The sequence below is a fragment of the Hyla sarda genome, chromosome 1 (genome assembly GCF_029499605.1).
Source record: "Hyla sarda isolate aHylSar1 chromosome 1, aHylSar1.hap1, whole genome shotgun sequence".
NCBI lineage: Eukaryota > Metazoa > Chordata > Amphibia > Anura > Hylidae > Hyla > Hyla sarda.
The window spans coordinates 1,127,699-1,142,682 of record NC_079189.1 but is presented as its reverse complement, the minus strand read 5'-3'; the positions used below and the strand labels follow the sequence as shown (position 1 = coordinate 1,142,682).

Genomic DNA, 14,984 nt, shown 5'->3' with positions numbered 1-14,984 from the left:
GTTTAATGTCCTTAAGATATCGGGATCGGGCGGCGTTCACAGCCCCATGGGAGGAAACATTATCAAATAACTGATTATGTGTTGTGAAGAGGAAACTAGCGCGGACAGGTTCCCTTTAAACCCTCTCCCGGATGTTTAAAGGGGTACTCCGCTGCTCAGCTTTTGAAACAAACTGTTCCTAAAGCTGGAGCCGGGAGCTTGTGAAGTCATAGCTCCGCCCTCATGATGTCACGTCCCACCCCCTCAATGCAAGTCTACGGGAGGGGGCGTGACGGCTGTCACGCCCCCTCCCATAGACTTGCATTGAGGGGGCGGGTGTGACATCATGAAGGGGTGGGGCTATGATGTCACGAGCTCCCGGCGTCGGCTCCAGCGTTCGGAATACCCCTTTAATGTCTGAAGTACCAGATGTGTTCAAAATATTTTCTCCTCTTATAACATTTCTCACATTCCAAACAAGAACATGGTTTATTCTCCATTTAAAATTACCTGGTCATTTTTTTTTACTTTTGTTTTCTTTATGAAATTTTTTTTCCCTGATAATGCATCAAAATATCGTCGCTAGGGTGTGGTTTCTCTGATGATTACTTAGTTTTTCTTTAGTAATGAAACATTTCCCACATTGTGAACAGGAATACGGCCTCTCTCCTGTGTGAATTCTCTCATGTCTTACAAGATGTGATTTCCGTGAGAAACATTTCCCACATTGCGAACATGAATACGGCTTCTCTCCTGTGTGAATTCTCTGATGATTTCTTAGTTTACCTTTAGTAACGAAACACTTCCCACATTCTGAACAGGAATGCAGCTTCTCTCCCCTGTGATGTCTTTCGTGTGTACCAAGCATTGATTTACTTGAGAAACATTTCCCACATTCTGAACATGAGAACGGCTTCTCTCCTGTGTGATTTCTCAGATGCACAACCACCTCTGCTTTATTAGTAAAACATTTCCCACATTCTGAACATGAATATGGCTTTTCTCCTGTGTGAATTCTCCGATGTTTGACAAGGGTTGATAGATGTTTAAAACATTTCCCACATTCTGGGCACACATATGGCATCTCTCCTGTGTGAACTCTCCGATGTGTAACTAGACTTTGTTTACATGCAAAACGTTTCCCACATTCTGAACATGAATGTGGCTTCTCTCCTGTGTGAATTCTCTCATGATTCTTTAATTTGTCTTTTGTTATGAAACATTTCCCACATTCTAAGCATGAATACGGTTTCTCTCCTGTGTGAATTCTCTGGTGATTCCTTAGTTTGCCTTTATTAATGAAACCTTTCCCACATTCAAAACATAAATGTGGCTTCACTCCTGTGTGAATTTTTTTATGTGCTATAAGACCCGAGCTTGCTGTAAACTTTTTCCCACATTCATCACATTGAAACTTTTTGCCCCCTTCCTGATCTGTCCTTGAGGTAACAATGTGTGGTTGGTCAGGAGAAGGTTCCTCATAATCAGGGGGATTATTACAGGATAGATCTGGATAGACATTAAGGGTAAGGAAGTTCTCTTCTGGGGAGTGCTGCATAAAATCTTCATCTTCTCCTTTATAATTTAGCAATATCATGACGTTTTCCTCAGAGTTTTCTGTTTGGAAATAAAATTGCAGAATCCATTTTTATTGGGCAAGAAACACACATGCAGTTTTTTTGCATGCAGATTATGGAGTAGACTCCTCCTCCTTTTAGGCCATTAAGGACCACATTTACATAAAAAAAGAAAAGTAATCCAATCATCTGCTCCCTGTCAGTCACATGACTAAAGGAACCAGGTGCAGGTGAATAAGGACGAGGGCAGGGGTGCCAATGCTGGAAGTTTGAGTGACGTGGGGGTCTCCTCGTGACATGGCCAGATCATGTGACCACCAGAAATGCCCCATCCTAGAACCCTACGGCCACAGGAGGAAACAAGGGCGGAGATATGCAAATTAACGAACTAGCATGTCTATGTAGAGAAAGGGGAGGTACATGGCTTGGGAAACGTGAGTGCCTTAAAGGGGAGCTCCACTGCCTCAGCATCTTGAACATTTCTTTCCGAATGCGGGGGCCGGCTGCGGGGATCGTGACATGACCACACCCCCTCTTGACATCACGCCTCCTAACTGCAAGTCTATGGGAGGGGCGTGACTACCGTCACGCCCCTCCCATAGACATGCATTTAGGGGCGTGGCGTGACGTCACAAGGGGCATGGTCGTGACATCACGACCACAGCAGCCTGTGCCCAAATTTCAGAACTAAATGTTCCGGACACTGGGGTAGTGGAGTTCCCCTTTAAAAGGGGGGTTATCCTGTATATGAATCTTATCTCCTGTCCCAGAGGATGGACCCACCCCGGTGGATAAGAATACATTTTAATCACTGGAGTGCCCCTTTAAGGTAAATGCACTATAGGAAAGTATCAATGAAGTAAATACAACTATTGGTTAGATATAACTCACGTTGCTCTGACTGACGACACCCCCCACAAGAATTCTTCCCATCCCCCACAAGAATTCTTCCCATCCCCCACAAGAATTCTTCCACGGAACTGACGGATTGTCTTTGTCACATATACAGACAGACATGTGGAATAACCCCGCTCATATACAGTGAGCAAATAGGTTTTATGGGTGAAATTATCTGTATATTGGGAGCAGAAGCTGATGAATGGGAACACTCTACAGCGAAGGCATCAAAAAGTCCTATTAATCTTCCTAGACAGTCACGACCCTTCCCTTTGTGGTGATTCCATGTGGCTCCTGACAAACCTTTCCCAAGTTTACCATCAGAAATTACATTATATAAAAAAAATGTCACTTGGACACAGACTGAAGCATAACAGTGCTGTATTACTGCTGGACATAGAACAATAACCAGAATTATGGAGGAACAATTAACAATTAGATACATGCAAAAGAATGAGCGACGTCCATTTCATAAGGATCCATAGATGACCCTGGAGAGGATCTCTATATAGTCACCTCCCTCAGGTCCTGATTATACATAACACAGGGGATCACTGGGGCCTGAAGGGTTAATGTCATGTAGATCTAAGGTGGAGCCTCCCCTGAAGAAACCTCGGAATTCCCTCTGTAATCCATTACTACATACCTGGGGTAACACCTCCTGGAAATATTACATACCTGGGACAACACCTCCTGGAAATATTACATACCTGGGACAACACCTCCTGGAAATATTACATACCTGGGGTAACACCTCCTGGAAATATTACATACCTGGGACAACACCTCCTGGAAATATTACATACCTGGGACAACACCTCCTGGAAATATTACATACCTGGGACAACACCTCCTGGAATTATTCCATACCTGGGACAACACCTCCTGGAATTATTCCATACCTGGGACAACACCTCCTGGAAATATTACATACCTGGGACAACACCTCCTGGAAATATTCCATACCTGGGACAACACCTCCTGGAATTATTCCATACCTGGGACAACACCTCCTGGAATGATTACATACCTGGGACAACACCTCCTGGAATTATTCCATACCTGGGACAACACCTCCTGGAAATATTACATACCTGGGACAACACCTCCTGGAATTATTCCATACCTGGGACAACACCTCCTGGAATGATTCCATACCTGGGACAACACCTCCTGGAATTATTACATACCTGGGACAACACCTCCTGGAATTATTACATACCTGGGACAACACCTCCTGGAAATATTACATACCTGGGGTAACACCTCCTGGAATTATTACATACCTGGGGTAACACCTCCTGGAATTATTACATACCTGGAACAACACCTCCTGGAATTATTACATACCTTGAACAACACCTCCTGGAATTATTACATACCTGGGACAACACCTCCTGGAATTATTACATACCTAGGACAACACCTCTTGGAAATATTACATACCTGGGGTAACACCTCCTGGAATTATTACATACCTGGGACAACACCTCCTGGAATTATTCCATACCTGGGACAACACCTCCTGGAAATATTACATACCTGGGACAACACCTCCTGGAAATATTACATACCTGGGACAACACCTCCTGGAATTATTCCATACCTGGGACAACACCTCCTGGAATGATTACATACCTGGGACAACACCTCCTGGAATTATTACATACCTGGGACAACACCTCCTGGAATTATTACATACCTGGGACAACACCTCTTGGAAATATTACATACCTGGGGTAACACCTCCTGGAATTATTACATACCTGGGACAACACCTCCTGGAATTATTCCATACCTGGGACAACACCTCCTGGAAATATTACATACCTGGGACAACACCTCCTGGAAATATTACATACCTGGACAACACCTCCTGGAATTATTCCATACCTGGGACAACACCTCCTGGAATGATTACATACCTGGGACAACACCTCCTGGAATTATTACATACCTGGGACAACACCTCCTGGAATTATTACATACCTGGGACAACACCTCTTGGAAATATTACATACCTGGGGTAACACCTCCTGGAATTATTACATACCTGGGGTAACACCTCCTGGAATTATTACATACCTGGGACAACACCTCCTGGAATTATTACATACCTGGGACAACACCTCCTGGAATCATTACATACCTGGGGTAACACCTCCTGGAATTATTACATACCTGGGGTAACACCTCCTGGCATGATTACATACCTGGGGTAACACCTCCTGGAATTTCCTCCTTCACGTCCCTTATATACGGGTGATGGCCCCTCATCCTCTCTTCTTCATCCTCCACTTTATTATTAGTCAGATCTCCCCCCTGATGTGACATACAGAACAATTCACTACAATACAGCAGACAGGAGGAGCAACAGAGACCCCCAAAATCTACCCCCACATCTATGACTGCAGGACCCCCCTATAGAGATATAGGATCAGCCTCATCTACCTGATGCTTCTCTGGGACATTTCCCTCTGGACAGTCCTGGGAATACAGAGGGCGGGGACACCTCTCGGGTGGATTTCTATCAATGACCCCATCTGTAGGGAACACACAGAGAATGAATACATCAGTGCTGGATAGATTTCTATGTTACTAGGTAGTGAGAGTGATATCTATATATAAGTCTCTTCTTACCTTGTGATGTGAGGGGCCGGTGATCCTCCATCATGACTATGTCCTGGTACAGATCCTTGTGTCCTTCTACATACTCCCACTCCTCCATGGAGAAATAGACCGCCACATCCTGACACCTTATAGGAACCTGACACACAATGATAGCGTCATCACCAGACCCCTCCATTACTGTATAATGTCCCAGCAGGGTCACCTCTCTAATCATCACCAGACCCCTCCATTACTGTATAATGTCCTAGCAGTGTCACCTCTCCAGTCATCACCAGACCCCTCCATTACTGTATAATGTCCCAGCAGTGTCACCTCTCCAGTCATCACCAGACCCCTCCATTACTGTATAATGTCCCAGCAGTGTCACCTCTCTAATCATCACCAGACCCCTCCATTACTGTATAATGTCCCAGCAGGGTCACCTCTCCAGTCATCACCAGACCCCTCCATTACTGTATAATGTCCCAGCAGTGTCACCTCTCTAATCATCACCAGACCCCTCCATTACTGTATAATGTCCCAGCAGTGTCACCTCTCCAGTCATCACCAGACCCCTCCATTACTGTATAATGTCCCAGCAGTGTCACCTCTCCAGTCATCACCAGACCCCTCCATTACTGTATAATGTCCCAGCAGTGTCACCTCTCCAGTCATCACCAGACCCCTCCATTACTGTATAATGTACCAGCAGTGTCACCTCTCTAATCATCACCAGACCCCTCCATTACTGTATAATGTCCCAGCAGGGTCACCTCTCCAGTCATCACCAGACCCCTCCATTACTGTATAATGTCCCAGCAGTGTCACCTCTCCAGTCATCACCAGACCCCTCCATTACTGTATAATGTCCCAGCAGTGTCACCTCTCTAATCATCACCAGACCCCTCCATTACTGTATAATGTCCCAGCAGTGTCACCTCTCTAATCATCACCAGACCCCTCCATTACTGTATAATGTCCCAGCAGTGTCACCTCTCTAATCATCACCAGACCCCTCTATTACTGTATAATGTCCCAGCAGTGTCACCTCCCCTGTCATCACCAGACCCCTCCATTGCTGTATAATGTCCCAGCAGTGTCACCTCTCTAATCATCACCAGACCCCTCCATTACTGTATAATGCCCCAGCAGTGTCACCTCTCTAATCATCACCAGACCCCTCCATTACTGTATAATGTCCCAGCAGTGTCACCTCTCTAATCATCACCAGACCCCTCCATTACTGTATAATGTCCCAGCAGTGTCACCACTCCAGTCATCACCAGACCCCTCCATTACTGTATAATGTCCCAGCAGTGTCACCTCTCTAATCATCACCAGACCCCTCCATTACTGTATAATGTCCCAGCAGTGTCACCTCTCTAATCATCACCAGACCCCTCCATTACTGTATAATGTCCCAGCAGTGTCACCTCTCCAGTCATCACCAGACCCCTCCATTACTGTATAATGTCCCAGCAGTGTCACCTCTCTAATCATCACCAGACCCCTCCATTACTGTATAATGTCCCAGCAGTGTCACCTCTCTAATCATCACCAGACCCCTCCATTACTGTATAATGTCCCAGCAGTGTCACCTCTCTAATCATCACCAGACCCCTCTATTACTGTATAATGTCCCAGCAGTGTCACCTCCCCAGTCATCACCAGACCCCTCCATTACTGTATAATGTCCCAGCAGTGTCACCTCTCTAATCATCACCAGACCCCTCCATTACTGTATAATGCCCCAGCAGTGTCACCTCTCTAATCATCACCAGACCCCTCCATTACTGTATAATGTCCCAGCAGTGTCACCTCTCTAATCATCACCAGACCCCTCCATTACTGTATAATGTCCCAGCAGTGTCACCTCTCCAGTCATCACCAGACCCCTCCATTACTGTATAATGTCCCAGCAGTGTCACCTCTCCTGTCATCACCAGACCCCCCATTACTGTATAATGTCCTAGCAGTGTCACCTCTCCTGTCATCACCAGACCCCTCCATTACTGTATAATGTCCCAGCAGTGTCACCTCTCTAATCATCACCAGACCCCTCCATTACTGTATAATGTCCCAGCAGTGTCACCTCTCCTGTCATCACCAGACCCCTCCATTACTGTATAATGTCCCAGCAGTGTCACCTCTCTAATCATCACCAGACCCCTCCATTACTGTATAATGTCCCAGCAGTGTCACCTCTCTAATCACCAGACCCCTCCATTACTGTATAATGTCCCAGCAGGGTCACCTCTCCAGTCATCACCAGACCCCTCCATTACTGTATAATGTCCCAGCAGGGTCACCTCTCTAGTCAGCAGCTCAGTGATCCTGTGGGTGAGTTCTAGGATCTTCTTCTCATGTATCGGTGAGTGAGGTGGAGGCTCCGTGATGGGGCCCCAGGCCCTGCTCAGTCCTCTTGATTCATGGAGATGACTGCTGGGGGCCACACACTTCCCCCATGTCTTCTTCACTATGGTGTAATCCTGTGTATGGAGAGAGACAATGAGGGGACTGACCCCAGTATTCCTCCCTCACTACAAAGAGGAGCTTGTGCCCCCTGTATAGAGCTCTAGTGAGCACATCTGGAATACTGGGGTCAGTTCTGGAGACCTCACCTACAAAGAAACATCCAGAACATAGAGTGGCTACAAAGATGGGGGACAACAATGGTGGAAATGTAGATGGGGGACAACAATGGTGGAAATGTAGATGGGGGACAACAATGATGGAAATGTAGACGGGGGGACAACAATGGTGGAAATGTAGATGGGGACAACAATGGTGGAAATGTAGATGGGGACAACAATGGTGGAAATGTAGATGGGGACAACAATGGTGGAAATGTAGATGGGGACAACAATGGTGGAAATGTAGATGGGGACAACAATGGTGGAAATGTAGATGGGGGGACAACAATGATGGAAATGTAGATGGGGACAACAATGGTGGAAATGTAGATGGGACGACAACAATGGTGGAAATGTAGATGGGGGACAACAATGGTGGAAATGTAGATGGGGACAACAATGGTGGAAATGTAGATGGGGGACAACAATGGTGGAAATGTAGATGGGGACAACAATGGTGGAAATGTAGATGGAGACAACAATGGTGGAAATGTAGATGGGGGGACAACAATGGTGGAAATGTAGATGGGGGGACAACAATGGTGGAAATGTAGATGGGACAACAATGGTGGAAATGTAGATGGAGACAACAATGGTGGAAATGTAGATGGGGACAACAATGGTAGAAATGTAGATGGGGGGACAACAATGGTGGAAATGTAGATGGGGGGACAACAATGGTGGAAATGTAGATGGGACAACAATGGTGGAAATGTAGATGGGGGACAACAATGGTGGAAATGTAGATGGAGACAACAATGGTGGAAATGTAGATGGGGACAACAATGGTAGAAATGTAGATGGGGGGACAACAATGGTGGAAATGTAGATGGGGGGACAACAATGGTGGAAATGTAGATGGGACAACAATGGTGGAAATGTAGATGGGGGACAACAATGGTGGAAATGTAGATGAAGGGACAACAATGGTGGAAATGTAGATGGGGGACAACAATGGTGGAAATGTAGATGGGGGACAACAATGGTGGAAATGTAGATGGAGACAACAATGGTGGAAATGTAGATGGGGGACAACAATGGTGGAAATGTAGATGGGGGACAACAATGGTGGAAATGTAGATGGGGCGACAACAACGGTGGAAATGTAGATGGAGACAACAACGGTGGAAATGTAGATGGGGGCAACAATGGTGGAAATGTAGATGGGGACAACAATGGTGGAAATGTAGATGGGGACAACAATGGTGGAAATGTAGATGGGGACAACAATGGTGGAAATGTAGATGGGGGGACAACAATGGTGGAAATGTAGATGGGGGACAACAATGGTGGAAATGTAGATGGGGACAACAATGGTGGAAATGTAGATGGGGACAACAATGGTGGAAATGTAGATGGGGGGACAACAATGGTGGAAATGTAGATGGGGGACAACAATGGTGGAAATGTAGATGGGGACAACAATGGTGGAAATGTAGATGGGACAACAATGGTGGAAATGTAGATGGGGACAACAATGGTGGAAATGTAGATGGGGACAACAATGGTGGAAATGTAGATGGGGACAACAATGGTGGAAATGTAGATGCGGACAACAATGGTGGAAATGTAGATGGGGGGACAACAATGGTGGAAATGTAGATGGGGACAACAATGGTGGAAATGTAGATGGGGGGACAACAATGGTGGAAATGTAGATGGGGGGACAACAATGGAGGAAATGTAGATGGGGACAACAGTGGTGGAAATGTAGATGTGACAACAATGGTGGAAATGTAGATGGGGGACAACAATGGTGGAAATGTAGATGGGGACAACAATGGTGGAAATGTAGATGGGGACAACAATAGTGGAAATGTAGATGGGGACAACAATGGTGGAAATGTAGATGGGGACAACAATGGTGGAAATGTAGATGGGGACAACAATGGTGGAAATGTAGATGGCGACAACAATGGTGGAAATGTAGATGGGGGACAACAATGGTGGAAATGTAGATGGGGACAACAATGGTGGAAATGTAGATGGGGACAACAATGGTGGAAATGTAGATGGGGACAACAATGGTGGAAATGTAGATGGGGACAACAATGGTGGAAATGTAGATGGCGGACAACAATGGTGGAAATGTAGATGGGGACAACAATGGTGGAAATGTACATGGGGGACAACAATGGTGGAAATGTAGATGAGGACAACAATGGTGGAAATGTAGATGGGGACAACAATGGTGGAAATGTAGATGGGGACAACAATGGTGGAAATGTAGATGGGGGGCCAACAATGGAGGAAATGTAGATGGGGACAACAATGGTGGAAATGTAGATGGGGCGACAACAATGGTGGAAATGTAGATGGGACAACAATGGTGGAAATGTAGCTGGGGGACAACAATGGTGGAAATGTAGATGGAGACAACAATGGTGGAAATGTAGATGGGGCCAACAATGGTGGAAATGTAGATGGGGCCAACAATGGTGGAAATGTAGATGGGGGACAACAATGGTGGAAATGTAGATGGGACAACAATGGTGGAAATGTAGCTGGGGGACAACAATGGTGGAAATGTAGATGGAGACAACAATGGTGGAAATGTAGATGGGGCCAACAATGGTGGAAATGTAGATGGGGCCAACAATGGTGGAAATGTAGATGGGGGACAACAATGGTGGAAATGTAGATGGGGACAACAATGGTGGAAATGTAGATGGGGCGACAACAATGGTGGAAATGTAGATGGGGGACAACAATGGTGGAAATGTAGATGGGGGACAACAATGGTGGAAATGTAGATGGCGACAACAATGGTGGAAATGTAGATGGCGACAACAATGGTGGAAATGTAGATGGGGACAACAATGGTGGAAATGTAGATGGGGGGACAACAATGGTGGAAATGTAGATGGGGGGACAACAATGGTGGAAATGTAAATGGGGACAACAATGGTGGAAATGTAGATGGGGACAACAATGGTGGAAATGTAGATGGGGGACAACAATGGTGGAAATGTAGATGGGGGGACAACAATGGTGGAAATGTAGATGGGGACAACAATGGTGGAAATGTAGATGGGGGACAACAATGGTGGAAATGTAGATGGGGACAACAATGGTGGAACTGTAGATGGGGGGACAACAATGGTGGAACTGTAGATGGGGGGACAACAATGGTGGAAATGTAGATGGGGACAACAATGGTGGAAATGTAGATGGGGACAACAATGGTGGAAATGTAGATGGGGGACAACAATGGTGGAAATGTAGATGGGGACAACAATGGTGGAAATGTAGATGGGGGGACAACAATGGTGGAAATGTAGATGGGGGGACAACAATGGTGGAAATGTAGATGGGGGGACAACAATGGTGGAAATGTAGATGGGGGGACAACAATGGTGGAAATGTAGATGGGGGGACAACAATGGTGGAAATGTAGATGGGGCGACAACAATGGTGGAAATGTAGATGGAGGACAACAATGGTGGAAATGTAGATGGGGACAACAATGGTGGAAATGTAGATGGGGACAACAATGGTGGAAATGTAGATGGGGACAACAATGGTGGAAATGTAGATGGGGGGCCAACAATGGAGGAAATGTAGATGGGGACAACAATGGTGGAAATGTAGATGGGGCGACAACAATGGTGGAAATGTAGATGGGACAACAATGGTGGAAATGTAGCTGGGGGACAACAATGGTGGAAATGTAGATGGAGACAACAATGGTGGAAATGTAGATGGGGCCAACAATGGTGGAAATGTAGATGGGGCCAACAATGGTGGAAATGTAGATGGGGGACAACAATGGTGGAAATGTAGATGGGGACAACAATGGTGGAAATGTAGATGGGGCGACAACAATGGTGGAAATGTAGATGGGGGACAACAATGGTGGAAATGTAGATGGGGGACAACAATGGTGGAAATGTAGATGGGGCGACAACAATGGTGGAAATGTAGATGGAGACAACAATGGTGGAAATGTAGATGGGGACAACAATGGTGGAAATGTAGATGGGGACAACAATGGTGGAAATGTAGATGGGGACAACAATGGTGGAAATGTAGATGGGGGGACAACAATGGTGGAAATGTAGATGGAGGACAACAATGGTGGAAATGTAGATGGGGACAACAATGGTGGAAATGTAGATGGGGGGACAACAATGGTGGAAATGTAGATGGGGGGACAACAATGGTGGAAATGTAGATGGGGACAACAATGGTGGAAATGTAGATGGTGACAACAATGGTGGAAATGTAGATGGGGGGACAACAATGGTGAAAATGTAGATGGGGACAACAATGGTGGAAATGTAGATGGGGACAACAATGGTGGAAATGTAGATGGGGCGACAACAATGGTGGAAATGTAGATGGGGGGACAATAATGGTGGAAATGTAGATGGGTCACCTCACCTCTCCGGTCAGCAGGTGGAGGATCTCCAAGGTGAAGTGTAATATTCTCTTAGTCATCTCATTCCTGTCCTTGTCCATCCTTGGGGGTCATTCAGGAGAAGAGGAGGAGCCTGAATAACAGAACCAGCAACACTGTAGCAAACCTTCTCCTCATGTAATCTCCTTACTACTGGGGTGACACACTGTAACAAACCTCCTCCTCATGTAATCTCCTTACTACTGGGGTGACACACTGTAACAAACCTCCTCCTCATGTAATCTCCTGACTACTGGGGTGACACACTGTAACAAACCTCCTCCTCATGTAATCTCCTTACTACTGGGGTGACACACTGTAACAAACCTCCTCCTCATGTAATCTCCTTACTACTGGGGTGACACACTGTAACAAACCTCCTCCTCCTCATGTAATCTCCTTACTACTGGGGTGACACACTGTAACAAACCTCCTCCTCATGTAATCTCCTTACTACTGGGGTGACACACTGTAACAAACCTCCTCCTCATGTAATCTCCTTACTACTGGGGTGACACACTGTAACAAACCCCCTCCTCATGTAATCTCCTTACTACTGGGGTGACACACTGTAACAAACCTCCTCCTTATGAAATCTTCTTACTACTGGGATGACCCACTGTAACAAACCTCCTCCTCATGTAATCTCCTTACTACTGGTGTGACACACTGTAACAAACCTCCTCCTCATGTAATCTCCTTATTACTGGGGTGACACACTGTAACAAACCTCCTCCTCATGTAATCTCCTTACTACTGGGGTGACACACTGTAACAAACCTCCTCCTCATGTAATCTCTTTACTACTGGGGTGACACACTGTAACAAACCTCCTCCTCATGTAATCTCCTTACTACTGGGGTGACACACTGTAACAAACCTCCTCCTCGTGTAATCTCCTTACTACTGGGGTGACACACTGTAACAAACCTCCTCCTCATGTAATGTCCTTACTACTGGGGTGACACACTGTAACAAACCTCCTCCTCATGTAATCTCCTTACTACTGGGGTGACACACTGTAACAAACCTCCTCCTTATGAAATCTTCTTACTACTGGGATGACCCACTGTAACAAACCTCCTCCTCATGTAATCTCCTTACTACTGGTGTGACCCACTGTAACAAACCTCCTCCTCATGTAATCTCCTTACTACTGGGGTGACACACTGTAACAAACCTCCTCCTCATGTAATCTCTTTACTACTGGGGTGACACACTGTAACAAACCTCCTCCTCATGTAATCTCCTTACTACTGGGGTGACAAACTGTAACAAACCTCCTCCTCATGTAATCTCCTTACTACTGGGGTGACACACTGTAACAAACCTCCTCCTCATGTAATCTCCTTACTACTGGGGTGACACACTGTAACAAACCTCCTCCTCATGTAATCTCCTTACTACTGGGGTGACACACTGTAACAAACCTCCTCCTCCTCATGTAATCTCCTTACTACTGGTGTGACACACTGTAACAAACCTCCTCCTCATGTAATCTCCTTACTACTGGGGTGACACACTGTAACAAACCTCCTCCTCATGTAATCTCTTTACTACTGGGGTGACACACTGTAACAAACCTCCTCCTCATGTAATCTCCTTACTACTGGGGTGACACACTGTAACAAACCTTCTCCTCATGTAATCTCCTTACTACTGGGGTGACACACTGTAACAAACCTCCTCCTCATGTAATCTCCTTACTACTGGGGTGACACACTGTAACAAACCTCCTCCTCATGTAATCTCCTTACTACTGGGGTGACACACTTTAACAAACCTCCTCCTCGTGTAATCTTACTACTGGGGTGACACACTGTAACAAACCTCCTCCTCCTCATGTAATCTCCTTACTACTGGGGTGACACACTGTAACAAACCTCCTCCTCGTGTAATCTTACTACTGGGGTGACACACTGTAACAAACCTCCTCCTCCTCATGTAATCTCCTTACTACTGGGGTGACACACTGTAACAAATCTCCTCCTCATGTAATCTCCTTACTACTGGGGTGACACACTGTAACAAACCTCCTCCTCATGTAATCTCCTTACTACTGGGGTGACACACTGTAACAAACCTCCTCCTCATGTAATCTCTTTACTACTGGGGTGACACACTGTAACAAACCTCCTCCTCATGTAATCTCCTTACTACTGGGGTGACACACTGTAACAAACCTTCTCCTCATGTAATCTCCTTACTACTGGGGTGACACACTGTAACAAACCTCCTCCTCATGTAATCTCCTTACTACTGGGGTGACACACTGTAACAAACCTCCTCCTCATGTAATCTCCTTACTACTGGGGTGACACACTGTAACAAACCTCCTCCTCCTCATGTAATCTCCTTACTACTGGGGTGACACACTGTAACAAATCTCCTCCTCATGTAATCTCCTTACTACTGGGGTGACACACTGTAACAAACCTCCTCCTCATGTAATCACATCCAATCCTTTGTATCTGGTAGATGGGGAGGTGTAGGACCTGTGATGATGTCACAATCATGTGACCAGTACATGTGGGGGCGGAGCTCAGCAGGATAGAGTAGATTGTGGATGAAGGACCTGTCAGGATGGTCATGTGACAGGAGTGGGCGGGGCTCAGCAGTGTGGGATGTAATTGTTTCTTTACGTTCTACCAGCAGTACAGATGGTATATTCCACCCCCTCTACCAGCAGTACAGATGGTATATTCCACCTTCTCTACCAGCGGTACAGATGGTATATTCCACCCCCTCTACTAGCAGTACAGATGGTATATTCCACCCCCCGGATGTTTGGTAGAACCGATGAAATTTTATTAGGAATAAATTAGATAAAGTGAAAACCGACCAAACCAATGCTATAAAAGGGGGGGATCACTCTCAGACCCTGTGTAC

At 45.9% G+C, this 14,984-nt stretch overlaps 1 protein-coding gene across 2 annotated transcripts; it reads right to left on the bottom strand.

Annotated features, from left to right (window-relative positions):
• Positions 1-323: 323 nt before the first annotated feature.
• LOC130284495 (zinc finger protein 501-like) lies at positions 324-14,613 on the bottom strand. 2 transcript variants are annotated; one of them, XM_056534938.1, is made up of 7 exons: positions 14,532-14,613; positions 12,080-12,189; positions 7,373-7,552; positions 5,094-5,220; positions 4,905-4,996; positions 4,667-4,775; positions 324-1,596 (listed from the first exon to the last, which is right to left on the bottom strand). In XM_056534938.1, exons 2-7 carry the CDS (start codon positions 12,155-12,157, stop codon positions 548-550), a joined length of 1,635 nt encoding a protein of 544 aa, XP_056390913.1. In that variant the 5' UTR covers positions 12,158-12,189; positions 14,532-14,613; the 3' UTR covers positions 324-547. The 2 variants fall into 2 exon arrangements, with proteins under 2 accessions (XP_056390913.1, XP_056390986.1); XM_056535011.1 differs by lacking the exon at positions 7,373-7,552.
• Positions 14,614-14,984: the final 371 nt, after the last annotated feature.